Here is a 14,252-nt window from a genome sequence, read left to right on the forward strand (position 1 = left end):
TTCCATCACTTCAAAGTGGATTACATTCAGATACTGTAGGTATTTTCCTATCCCCAGAGGGCTTACAATCTAAGTTCGTACCTGAGGCAATGGAGGGTAAAGTGACTTGCCCAAGGTCATAAGAAGTGACAGTGGGACTAGAACTCTGGTCTCCTGGTTCATAGACCGCTGCTCTAACCACTAGGCGTTCAATTTTAAACTGGCATACGCCTGTGCGTGCAAATGCAAATCCCACTGGGGGTATTTAAAAGGCATGCATGTCGACAACATTGCCTGTTTTACCAGTTCATACCCCAATTTGCTCAGTTAAGGGATTGGACATCCAAAGCCCCCTAGTTTAATAACCTGCCTACCCCCTATTAGCCCTGACCTTTAAAACCCCACTGATCTTCCTAGATTTTTTTGTTTTATAAGTAATACATCATCCATAGCAGAAGTAAACTTATGCGGCAGATTACCCCCAGTGAGCACAGTGCACGTAAGTATTTATGTGTAAATTTTAGGTTAAAACCCTAGAAGAACGCCCATGCCCCGACCAGGCCATGTCCCATTTTAAAAACTTTTCATTTGTGCATGCAGTGGCATGTAAGCGTGTATCAGGCAGGGCAGCTTTTAAAATCCACTCGGTACACCCCAGGTCAACATATTTGGGCATCCCCTAATTAATGCACGTGTCAGGCTTTAAAAATTCACCTTTTGCTGAGAGGAGCACAACCTGGTTTTCTCAAACAGTAAGATCTGACTACTTTTCAGACCCGATGGCCCCTGCAGCAGAGATGGACACAGGATAAAGTTGCAACAGGGTTTATTTAGAGATGATGACAAACAGAAAACAGTGTCTGCAGATACTGCAAGTAAAATAAAGAGATACTTCACAACAAAGGATAAGACTTGAATCTAATCCAGAAAACAGCCAAGGTCTTTTCACAGTTGCTTCTTTCCAGACACATTATAACACAAATGAAGACATGACTTAGTTGTAGACTGGGGACCAGACCTTCACAATACAGTTTAACATCATTACATTCTTGGTAGAGCTCACGGGTCTCCTCTGTGATTCCACACTTCTCTTTCTTGGTCACTGTGCCATGTAAAGACTAGAAAAACCTGTGAGGTGTCCCAGCACTCCTTTTGACTCCCCTGAAAACCAATCTAGATCCTCAGGGGCGGGGCCATAACAATAGGTTATCTTTAATGTGAACTGCCTTTGTCTGAGCCATTGTGTGTCTCATAAGCAAAATCCCAGCCCTGAACTAGGCAGTCATCAGTTCAAACTCAGCAAACATGTTTTTCCCCTAACACTACTACATCAAATATAATATTAACTTATTAGGCATTTAGAATTTGTACTATAGGTGATTCATTATATTTGTGGGGTCCTTGTCTATTAAACATTAGTCATAATGCTCCCTCCCCTTGCATTTAATGGGATAATCATAATCAATCTGCTGTGACATTAAACTTGGAGACACTATGATGAAAAAGAAAACAGTAGGTGTGTTTGTCAACTGAGAACATAGAATGAAATCTACTTGTTATCAGTGTGTTTGCTAACACAATGCAACTGAAAATATCTGCATGCACATCACTTAGAGACTAATTTGAAAACTGTTCACATTCACCCATTCCTATGTGTACATGGGTGAATGCAGAGTTGTACTATATTTTATAATCTACATGGATACGATATGCGCAGGGTATAAAATACAAGTACATATGTGTGCACAAATGCTCACATATGTTAAAATGACTAGGGATGTGCAAAGCCCGAACCTTTTTGTTCGGGCTTCATTTTCAGTCCGCCTCAGGAAATATTGTATTTCCCACGATTCAGGCCTTTGAAATTTGGGGGGGACCTGAATTTTTGGTTAGTGCGCACTAACCTGAAAATTAATTTTTCACGAAATTTCGGGAAAAATCTGTTTGGGTTTCAGGGTCCTTTTTATTCAGGCTTCGTTTTCAGCCCACCGCAGGAAATATTGTATTTCCCACAATTCAGGCCTTTGAAATTTGGGGTGACCGGAATTTTGGTTAGTGCGCACTAACCTGAAAATGAATTTTTCCCAAAATTTCGGGAAAAATCCGTTTGGGTTTGAGGGTCCCCGAACCAGGACAAATTAGGAAATTTTGTTGAAATTGCCAAATTTGTCCTGAACAATAGCACATCCCTAAAAATGATGAGCTGCACCTGTTTGGACTTATATGGAAGAGTAGTGGCACTTATGTATAAAAAGTATGGTTTATCCAGCTAAGTAGTAGCACTTAATTGTCCTTTTAAGTGGCACTTTTCAGATTTGTCCAGGTATATAAAATAGCTGTATAAGTCTAAAAAAAAAAAGCACCACTTATCTGGATAAATTCAAATTTGTTTGTTTATGTAGCAGCAAAGGCAGTCAAATTTTAGCTAGATAAGTGTGCACAAATGATATAACTGCATATTTGCATTTTAGATTTTTAAAGGATATTGGATGCATTTTAAAAGCCTGGCATATGCCAAAACCAGGAGATACTGAAGTATATCCAGCTGGCATGTGCCACATGGATTTTAGAAGCCACCCATGTACACGAGTATCTCCGGTACGCACCCAAATGAGAAGTTGCAAAAAAAGGGTGTGTGTGGGCATGGTCTGGGCAGGGCATGGGTGGGACATGGGCATTCCAGGACTTTAACATAAAATGTGCACATAAGTATTTATAGATCCTAATTTATGAGTGTATGTTGTGGATTTTTAAATAGCATATATTCACATATGTATTAATTCACACCCAAGTGATATTTTTTATATGCACAACTTTGGAAAATTCACCTTTTATTATAAAATTCCCACCTGTTGATTACTAACACTAGTTTTCACATTCAGCAGAAAAAGAAACAGTGAGTTCATGGAGATTAAATAAGCTTCTCTCACTTACACATGGTATCTATAGAGCAGGACTGTGTGACAATGTCAAGAAGCTTGCAGTGGCACAATGTATGCTTGTTAGGTCTTTGTTTTTCCTTTTTGCTATATTTAGTATGTCTATTTCCAGGCTTTTCATGAGTACATTGTATTTATATCATACTGTATTTACTGTAGAAGAAAACACAATGTTGCCAGAAAGTCAATCATTTAGTGGCAGATACAGTTGGGTACCTATTGTGGACATTTACAAACCTGTTATAATAACTGTATTTATAAATCACTGAAACCACTTGAAAAACAATCATCTGATATGCTATATTTGCTATTCACCCTTTTTCCTACTTTGAAGACAATTTTATACAATATTGCCAACTGGCTCATGACTATAAAACAACCACCCATCTTCCATAAGTCCCCTCAGCATACATTCACCCAACATAGAAATAATGTTTACTCTAGTCTAGAGACACTTTTCAATAATCAAGGAGCACTTATAGTGTCCTTTAATTTTTTCGCAGACACATACTAATGCCATCACTTCTTAGTGGTACCATAGGAGTTATTCAACACTCGTCTTCCTCCCTACAACCCCTCACTGTTTCAAGTGAGATTCATAACACCTGTAAGAAGTCTTGAAGCTTAGCATTCCTGAAATTGTAACTTTATGGCTAAGCGATATTTATTTATTTAAAAAAATGTGTATACAGCTTCCTAGCCTTTCTAGGCTACCCGAAATGTTGTATAAATATATTGGCACAACACATATAAACCTATGCTGTCATATTTAAGACACACATGGACAAAGTAGACACATGGAATATCAAGGTGTGCACTAAACAATTTTTTTTTTGTTTTGCTTTTTTGTTTATTTTTTTGTTTCTATTTTATTTTTTTTTTCATTTTGCTTATTTCACTATGTTTCATGTATTAAAGAAACAGCAAAAGAAAACTGAAAAAAAGATGGATCTAGGCGCCTGCCAGTAAAATTGAAAAAAAAAGTCCCCCCCACCACAAACCATGCCTTGTCTTCTCTGCCTCCTCCCCTACTCAACACCTTGATCTTTACCCTATCACAGATCTTCAGCGCCAGGAGTGATTCCCAGTTATTCTTGCTCCACTGGTCCTGCTTTTCAAAATGTCACCTGCTGACCCTATGCTGGCATCATCGTGAATTTTTGCCATTCAAGAAAATGGTGCCAGCTGGTCAATGGACCAGTGCTGCTTTCTTGAATGGCATAAATTTGCAATGACACAGTCCTCATGTTGGTAGGTGCTGTTTTGAAAAAAGAACCAGTGAGGCAAAAGTGGCTGGGAATCACTCCTGTCCATGAAGGCCCAAAGATGAGTAAGGGGGCAGGGGTGGAAGCCAGGAAGTCAGATGGTTGGAGAGCCAAGAGTTGATGGTAAATTAGAAGGGTGGGGGGAGCCTGGGGTTGGTGCTGGGCCAACTTATCTTGAAAACAAAAAGAATAAAATGTGATTTACTTTTATTTTTTCATTGTCAAATGAAATAAAATAAAATGGGAAATTGTGTTTAAGAAATGCAGATCTCTAATAGAATATGATTACGCACAAAAAAACTATGTCTTAAAGGCTAATTGTTTTTGTAGATCACACTGATGTTGAAGTAGCAAAGGAGGATACTGCAATTTTGCATGAGGGTACAGAAACAGAAGATATCAGTTTATTGTTGAAGGGATTCCTCTCATTTTCTTTTCACATCCATCATTCCCCAGTCATTTCTCATCTAGTCCTCAAGATCTGTCCCCTGCACAGCCTTCATTCACTTAAATCCCCTAATAATTGATGATGAAACTTAGAAATATGGGTCCAAGAGAGGACACCCTCCACACACTCCCACATTCACCACACCAACATAATTACTGCAGGTAAAGGCTGATTTGGATCCCCAGCTATCCTCAGGTAAAAGAATGACTTCATTTTTACCAAATATCATACTTCTTCTCCTGCAAATGAGCCCATTAAATATGGAAGGCATTATCTCAGAGATGTACCTTGGAGACAGCCATTGAATATAATTGGGAGCAGTTGTTCTATTTTGAGAGGAGACATGATGAATATTTGCAGGCTCATCAAGAGCAATACATTGAACAGTTATATACTTTAGTGAGTGCTCAGGAGAATTGGCAGACTCAACATGAAGCTGAATAGCATGCCATGAGTGAACTGAGGAAAGCTAATGTTGTCCTCACATGTCAGATATTTGAACATTTCACAGTCATGTGGCAAATGTGAGTAAATAAATAATATGCGGAGAACAGCAAGATACAGCCTTCCTGTCAACCTTATAGCAATAATTTGCATGAAAAATATGTCAGTGCTGTCATGATATGGCTCACTTCCTAATATCTCTTAAAAAGCAGTTTGACTCATAGTCAAGAGAAAGGGTATGAGTGAAGAGGATTCAATCTTTTGGACCCTTCAGATGTGGCACTGATTGAATGTGCACTTCTTCTGTCTCCTATCGCTTGGGTGCACATCTGTATCTATATTCAATGCTCCTGGTCCACAAGCTTGGAGAGACAGGTGTTCTAGCAGAGAGATTCATGAGATCTGGCAATAGGCAGGAATAGACCCCGTGTCCATAAGGTTAGAACTTTTCTCTGCAACACCCTCCATTCGCATCACCTCATGAGTCCCCATTCTTCTTTCTCCATTTGTCTGAATGGGGGCTGAAGGTTATCATCCTCTTTACAATATGCTGCCCTTTGATGGTTTTATTCTGAATCATTTGCCAGTACTTGTGCCACATCTCAAAGAAATCAGTTTGGGCTTTCCAAACTGACCTGGTGAACCTACAGTCAGTCAGGTTTTTAGAATATCCATAATAAATATGAATAAGATACATGAGCATACTCTAGAAACCCAGATTATGCAAATTTATTGAAGATATCCTAGAAATCTGACTGGCTGTGGAGTTACCAGGACAGGCTTTGGAAGCATCAAATTAAACCGGTTTAGTTATAAGTTTTTTCTAGGGTCTTTTGCCTATGGTGGACAATATTGTTTCTGGTTGTCAAGAATATCTCAAATCAAATTATTTGTCTTCAAAGGGGCATGGGATAAACATTGTGGAGCCATCAGGTCTAGAGGACGTGTATAAAGAGGAGGCAGCAAAACACTGCACGGAGTGACAGTAGCCACAGAGGCATTCACGGAGCGGGATGCCAGTGGCCAGTGGTTGGTGTTCCACCTTCACGGAGCAGAAGGATGGAGGGCTGCCATCTCCAAATTAAAAAAACAAACAAACAAACAAAAAAACAGGGGTAGGTAAGAGTATGTAAAATTAATGGAGAGTTCATAGGCTATAGGTATTACCAATTATTAGGCTTATTCAATATTTGTTGATAGTTAATGTGGCTTTCAATGCATACTTCACTTTCAATGCATATCCAGCATTAGAGATGTGAATCGTGTCCTCGATCGTCTTAACGATCGATTTCGGCTGGGAGGGGGAGGGAATCGTATTGTTGCCGTTTGGGGGGGGTAAAATATCGTGAAAAATCGTAAAAAATCGAAAAAACGTAAAATCGCAAAACCGGCACATTAAAACCCCCTAAAACCCACCCCCGACCCTTTAAATTAAATCCCCCACCCTCCCGAACCCCCCCCCCAAATGACTTAAATAACCTGCGGGTCCAGCGGCGGTCCGCAACGGCAGCGGTCCGGAACGGGCTCCTGCTACTGAATCTTGTTGTCTTCGGCCGGCGCCATTTTCCAAAATGGCGCCGAAAAATGGCGGCGGCCATAGACGAACACGATTGGACGGCAGGAGGTCCTTCCGGACCCCCGCTGGACTTTTGGCAAGTCTTGTGGGGGTCAGAAGGCCCCCCCAAGCTGGCCAAAAGTTCCTGGAGGTCCAGCGGGGGTCAGGGAGCGATTTCCCGCCGCGAATCGTTTTCGTACGGAAAATGGCACCGGCCATACGCGTATGGCCGGCACCATTTTCCGTACGGAAAATGGCGCCGGCAGGAGATCGACTGCAGGAGGTCGTTCAGCGAGGCGCCGGAACCCTCGCTGAACGACCTCCTGCAGTCGATCTCCTGCCGGCGCCATTTTCCGTACGAAAACGATTCGCGGCGGGAAATCGCTCCCTGACCCCCGCTGGACCTCCAGGAACTTTTGGCCAGCTTGGGGGGGCCTCCTGATCCCCACAAGACTTGCCAAAAGTCCAGGAGGGGTCCGGAAGGACCTCCTGCCGTCCAATCGTGTTCGTCTATGGCCGCCGCCATTTTTCGGCGCCATTTTGGAAAATGGCGCCGGCCGAAGACAACAAGATTCAGTAGCAGGAGCCCATTCCGGACCGCTGCCGTTCCGGACCGCCGCTGGACCCGCAGGTTATTTAAGTCATTTGGGGGGGGGGGGTTCGGGAGGGTGGGGGATTTAATTTAAAGGGTCGGGGGTGGGTTTTAGGGGGTTTTAGTGTGCCGGCTCACGATTCTAACGATTTATAACGATAAATCGTTAGAATCTCTATTGTATTGTGTTCCATAACGGTTTAAGACGATATTAAAATTATCGGACGATAATTTTAATCGTCCTAAAACGATTCACATCCCTATCCAGCATAGCTCTCTGCTTCAATGGCAAGGGAGAAGTAAAACTAGTAGTTCAAGCTTATATAGCATAGCTCTCTGCTTCAACAGCAAGGGAGAAGAAAAACTGATACTTCACGCATATCCAGCATAGCTCGCTGCTTCAACAGCAGGGGAGAAGAAAAACAACCAATAAGGGCTGAACAACCAATAAGGGCTGAATACCATAGTCTGGGTAAACAAATAAGTATGGGTGTAGCTTGCTTGTTGTGGCGGTTACTACCCCTAACTAATCAAGCTTGATATTTCACTTGGATGCAGCACCATCACTGCTCTCTGCATTAATGGTGGGGGTGAAAGGGAACTAGAACCAAGGGTTGCTAAGAGCCAAGAGAAACAGATAAGTATGAAAGGAAAGAAGTGTGAAGCTTGCTGGGCAGACTGAATGGGCCGATTTGTCTTCTTCTGCCGTCATTTCTATGTTTCTATATTTCAAAGCTGCTTTCTGTGATGCATAATGGATAAGTTGGTTAGGGTAGTTAATGTGGAATAGACAGATGGAACACTGTACCTGTGGGTACATTTTGAAGGAGTATTTTGTATGTGAATTAGGTACTGTACTTACAGATGATTGTTTATGCCCATATGAACATGAGAATATAGGCTCTTTATATTGTTCTTCAACATAGGAAAGTAGAAACATACTAATGTAATGCTGTGCATCGACTTAAAGATATTACTAGAATGCAGAATATTTCTAACATTCCAGAAATCTCAACTTGGAAAGACTTTTGCTCAGTGAACAATAACTTATTATTGAAATACAGGAGGCTTTCTTTTAGATACCACTGATGTATACACTCCTACTGCATTCTCTTTGTAATCATTGGCTCTTGATTATTTTCTATTCTCTGCTCTAGAAGTATCATTGATTTCACCTTCCCCTGCTTTCAAGCCGCACACCTTGCATTCATGTCACTTCTGCCTGCTAGTAAGGTATTCTTTCTCCTCTATTTTAAAAAAAAGTTTTTTCCTGCCCTATTAACTTTTTTCTACCTTTATCCAGACATCATAAAGTCATTGCCTAGTCTGACTGTATATACGGCCTCAACTTCTTAACCTCCCTAAGGCCTAGATTCACCATTTTAATGCAGAATGGTGAATCTAGCAAAAATATGGGGGCGGGGGGTGAAGGGACGGGCCTGCGAAAGCTGGCAGCCATTGCACCACCACGGTGTTATCGCTGCCGGCTTTCGCACCCAATAGCACCATCGTGAAAAGTGGTGCTATTGGGCGCGCTACTGGTGACGATAATAGTGCTTACCTTATTACGCCAGCGAAGACATTGCAGCATCCGTTTCCTTGCCACCCCGACTCTTCCCCCGACAAGCTATTGAATGCGAAAAGGGACTTTTCACGTGCAATAGCCGCTTATCGCACGCAATAAGCAATAGAAAATGACCCCCTTAGTCTGGTATGTATATATATTTTTTGCTATTTCATCTCTGGAATCACAAATGCTTCTAATTTCAAGACTTCTTTTAAGTGTCCTTCATTTAAGAACATTCCACTGCCAATTTCCTCTTTAGTTTCACATTGGCTTACTCCTTATTTCACATGCATTCATTAGGTATTGCATTAGTCTTACAGCGGCTTCACTTTTAAACAGTATTTTTTAGTATTGTCTGTCTCCTGATTTTGAGTGTATTCACGTTCTATTTGTTCACAGTGGTTTCATTGTTAAGCATTTTATTTTGTTACTTAATTTCCCCTTTCAGTTTTTTTCCTTCTAAATGATTAAATCTTTTTTTTAATATCTCTTCTTTTTTCCTGCCCAATTAATTTTTTTCTACTTCTTTCTAGACATTAAACAACCCTTGCTTAACCGACAGCATACATGGACTTAATCCATTAACGGGTAGATTCTCAAAGGCTACGCACATAAAATACGTGCGTAACCCGAGAAAATCTGCCCCTGCGCGTGCCAAGCCTATTTTGCATAGGCTCGGTGGCGCACACAAGCCCTGGGACACGCGTATGTCCTGGGGCTTCGAAAAAGGGGCAGGAAGGGTTGGGTCCGGGGGTGTGCCGGTGGTCCGAGGGCAGGTCCGGGGCAGGTCCAGGGGTCAGGGGGTGGTCCAGGGGTGGATTTGGGGGCATGGGGCGGTCTGTAGCGGTCCCAAGTCCTCTGGCACAGCGGCCTGTGCCAGGGGATGGCACGCCAGCTCACGCAAGTTACGCCTTCCTCGGGCAGGCTTAACTTCTGAAACAAAGGTAGGGGGTATCTAGTTAGGGCTGGTGTGGGTTAGATAGGGGAACAGAGGGGAAGGTGGGGGAGAGCGTTAGAAAAGTTCCCTCCGAGGCCGCTCCGATTTCGGAGCGACCTCAGAGGGAATGGAGGCAGCTTGCGCGACTCTGCGTGTGCAAGTTGTTCAATTGTGCACCCCCTTGCGTGTGCCGACCCTGGATTTTATAACATGCACGCAGCAGCGAGCGCATGTTATAAAATTGGGCGTAGATTTGTTTGTGCTTGGTTGCACGAACAAATCTGCGCCTGCGCACAGGTTTTAAAATCTGCCCCTAAATCTTCTAAGCCTGGTTTGTATATATATTTCTTGCTAGTTTACTTCTGGAAACAAAAATGTTTCTAATTTCTATTAAGTACCCTCCATGTAAGTTATATTGCTGCCATACTCTTTCTAGTTTCATGCTGGCTAACTCCTTTTTCTCGCATATCTATTAGGCATTGCACTAGTCCCATAATGGCTTTACTTTTAAGCCATATACTCCAGTTTCACACTTGCCCTCAAATAAAGTACGAGATTTAGGGATCCAGTTAGATGAAAATCTTTCTCTGAAAAAGCAGATCAACACATTAATCAATATAGGGTATGCCAAGTTGCATATATTACAACTGCTGAAACCTTTATTAACTTTTGAGGATTTTCATACAGTATTCCTCCTAACTCTTATTTTCTCAAACCTAGACTACTGTAACTCTCTATTACAGGGTCTTCCCGCATATCTTTTAAAACCCCTACAATTATTACAAAACACCCCAGCTAGACAATTGTTAGGAGCTAAGAAATTTGATCACATTACACCCACTCTGATTTCACTGCACTGGCAACCAGTACAATCTCAAATATATTACAAAGTATTAACGCTAATATTGAAAATAATTTACTCGAGTGATTCTGGTCTGTTAAATTACAACTACACAGTCACCACAGTGAGCACTAAGATCCCAAAATAGAGGACTTCTGGTTGTTCCTACAACTCAGAGCCGCATCTGACCCAAGCAACAGACCTTGTGTTTTCTATAGCGGGTCCAGAGGTTTGGAATTCACTACCTGAGATATAATGCTGATATCAGATAAAAAGAAATTTCAATGTAAGCTAAAAAATTGGCTGTTTAAAAAAGCATATAATCTTACTTAAAATCAACTGAGTGTAGGCGAACTACTGTATCAAGAAGGACGAGGGTTTAATTTGAAACATGAGGAATAAATTGTGAGAAGAGAGCTAGGTAATTTCGATACTAAGAATACTGAGAGCTCTTTGGACTGGAAGCAAGTAGGATAGATGCAATGAAATATGAATTACAATATACCAATTGCTGAAATGGATTTTCTGTTATATATTATATACTTTCTTATATGTATTAGCTTGCAGAATAATTTGTATTGGAGCATTTCACTCTATATGTATTAATTCTGTTCTAAAATTATGAATGTTATTTTGTAAACCATTGGATTTTGATATGGAACAATGGTATATACAATGTTTAAATAAATAAATAAGTAAATACAGAAATACAGAAATAAATAGTCCCACAGCAGCTTTACTTTTAAAACATATACCTCAGCTTTACACTTGCCCTTCAGTTTCTCTTTCAGCTCCTCTCCCAAACACTGCTTCCGTGTTTTTTTCGGTATTGCCTGTCTCCTGATTCCATCTGTATTCCTTTTCTAATTGTTTCACCATGGTTCTCACTTTTAAGTTTCTCACTTTTAACCTATTTATCACTTCAATTTTCTCTTCCAGTTCACTTTCTTCCTGACATAGTTTTTATTCTGTTTTCCTTTAAATTTCTTATTTCACCTTCTAGCCATGTACCCTATATTTATTCTTTTGTTGTTCCTTGTTAATTTTGCAAATTTATTTACCAGTTTTTTACTTCACCTCCTTTCAGATATTGTTGTCATTTAAATGCAGTCATATTTATACAATTGGCTTGTATTTTATGTACCCCCACTATTCTTATGTTGATTCCTTATTTAACTTGTCTGTTTATTAATTCACTAGTCTTTTACTTAATTTCTCTTTCAGACATTGTTGCCATTTAAATGCATCATTATTTTATATATTTATATTTTAATATTTATTTTTAAATTAGTTTTGTATTTCCTCTGCTTACTGCCATTTTCTTTTGGTCTGGTCCTCCTGTTTCTTATCATTAAATTATTATTATTTTTTCATTTTTTTTTTATTTCCAGATATTTGTTTAAGTAATTTTTATGCTTCTAAAGTGCTTTTGATGTAAGCCGTCCCTCTTGATGCAGCCTTGGTGAAACATGGTCTAGTGTTAGGGGACTACTGACCCTGCTTTGAAATAAATCTCTTGTGATGTGTTCATTCATAATTACTGACTTTTGTCTGTTTACCAGACCTCCTGTAAATTCATTTTTTAGCACACCTTTGCTCCTGGATTTCCAAGTATGCTTTGAACAACTTTTCACAATTTGTGTGGTATTAACATATATTAATTCCATTTAGTAAATATGCCCCCAAATGATTTATTTGAAGTCACATAGTACACAGAAACTTGGGGAATAAACTGGGTTCTCTTGTAACTCTGCTATTTTTTCACAACAGTTATGCTACATTGTTAGTCCAGTCATAATAACTTGGTATAAACCTAATAATAAATGTGCTTGTCATAGTAAAAGGACTCTGTATGAAAGCAGCTTTGCAAAATCACAGTGAAATACAAAAGAATAAATAAGGGCAATCTATTAATCCAAGCTTACTTTTCTGATGCCTTCAGAGGGGCTGGACACACAATTATCAGCCCCATTGTTCTTGCTTATGGTCCTCCAAAGCTCAGCAAATGTGCTGTCCTGTTCCAAAGGGTTTGTTCCCTTTGCTTTGAAGTATTCATAAACTGATGAATCCTTGACTGTGCCATAAGACATGTCCATTTGTTTGGCTAGGTCTTGAAATGTTCTGCAATCAAAGAGATAATAAAATACTAATGCCATGCTAGACGAAGAGTGCATTTCCTAATTAAATATGTTCTGTTCTATTGTTTTCTTCAAAAGAAACATAGCAGCTAGTAAGAATCAACATAATTTGAACAGCTTTTTCCTTCAATATTTTGAAAGCAAAGTGAAGCTTCATTAAAATTGGAATTATTTTGTTTTTCAAGAAAATAATAAAGTTCAGCCATATTAATACATTTATTGAAACAAATAATACTGAAAAATGTGAACACAGATATATTGATTAGAGTTTGGTACAACTTGCCTAAATTTCTTCAGGATCATATAATATTAATTTTAATATTTCTGTGTAATTCAGTGATTCCCAGGTAAGGTCCTCCACTAGTGATGGCACCAGTCTCACCCCAGAAGAAGCTCTGCCTGCCCAATGTGAAGAAGGAACTAAAAGCTATAGCTGGAAGAGCAACAGATCTGTGCACTCAGACAAGAAGCAGAGCATGACAGCTCCACAATACTAATTATTACCGCAGCACAGGAAATGGTGGCTCAAACTGGGGTAGTGGGAAAAAAAAAGAGCAGGGATGAGAAGGGGGGGGGGGGAGATGAGAGATAGTAGAAAGAAGCAATGATGTGAGAAGAAAAAAAAGAAGGGGAGAAGAGGAAATATCAGAGAAGTGGGGAAGGAGAGAATGGACAGGAAATCATTCTAAAGAAAAGCTGAAGCAATTGGAAAGAGGCATCCAGTTGTCAAGCAACGCAGGTCTGCAATGGTACTGAAGCACTTACATTCTTGGTGGCATCTTTCTGGGAAAGAAGCATTGAAATCAACTTAATGGATTTTTGCACTATTGTGTGTACCAGAAAATACAGAGTGCCCATGACCACTACAGTTACTACCATAACTATACATATGCACACACAATAGCTCAAAGTTTCCAGGTTTATGGATGAGCCCAGAAGAGAAACTAATTGTACTGCTGCAATTACAGCTGGTGAGTTTCTGATAGGATAGGGAACAATTAGGGATGCATATTAATTTGAAACAAATGAGCAAAACTTAATGAATACATTTATTTTCATTTCATTTGTGGACCCTCAAAAAGAATGGTGTGGTCCCACACATGAAATGAAATGTTTTATTTCATTTGTTTATATGGCTGTACAATGCTGAGCAAAAAAACAATTGGGAAACGTAGCAACCAACTTTTGCATGTGTGATTTCACAGCCTTGTCAGAGTTGAGGCAGAACAAGGGGGCAAGGAGACAAGACAGATGATAAATCACAGTGCAACATCTTTTTAACTAGCCTGTAGCTGCTATCTGGATCAAGTGACATGGATGTCTTCCCACTGAAAGAAATGAGCTGTAAGCTTCGTGGACCCTTGGGCCGATCGGAACCAGGCGATGGAATACCTTTGAGAGGTAGAGACACCGGTTCCAACCGGGAGGCGGCGAAGACAGGCTCGCGGACTGCTGGGTGGAAGACACGAAGGGCCCTATGCGACCAAAGGCCCGGAGAAGGAGCTGACCCGGTGGGAGAGAATCTTCGCCCTGGAAGCCGGTACTCC

General features: G+C 40.4%; 1 protein-coding gene across 1 annotated transcript in view; it reads right to left on the reverse strand.

Moving 5' to 3' along the window:
- Positions 1-14,252, reverse strand: part of GRID1 (glutamate ionotropic receptor delta type subunit 1) — a 2,200,418-nt gene that overhangs the window by 100,352 nt on the left and 2,085,814 nt on the right. The window contains 1 exon segment of the mRNA XM_029609310.1: positions 12,493-12,688. Coding sequence (XP_029465170.1) covers positions 12,493-12,688 — 196 coding nt within the window.

The sequence above is a fragment of the Rhinatrema bivittatum genome, chromosome 7, assembly GCF_901001135.1.
Source record: "Rhinatrema bivittatum chromosome 7, aRhiBiv1.1, whole genome shotgun sequence".
Taxonomy (NCBI): domain Eukaryota; kingdom Metazoa; phylum Chordata; class Amphibia; order Gymnophiona; family Rhinatrematidae; genus Rhinatrema; species Rhinatrema bivittatum.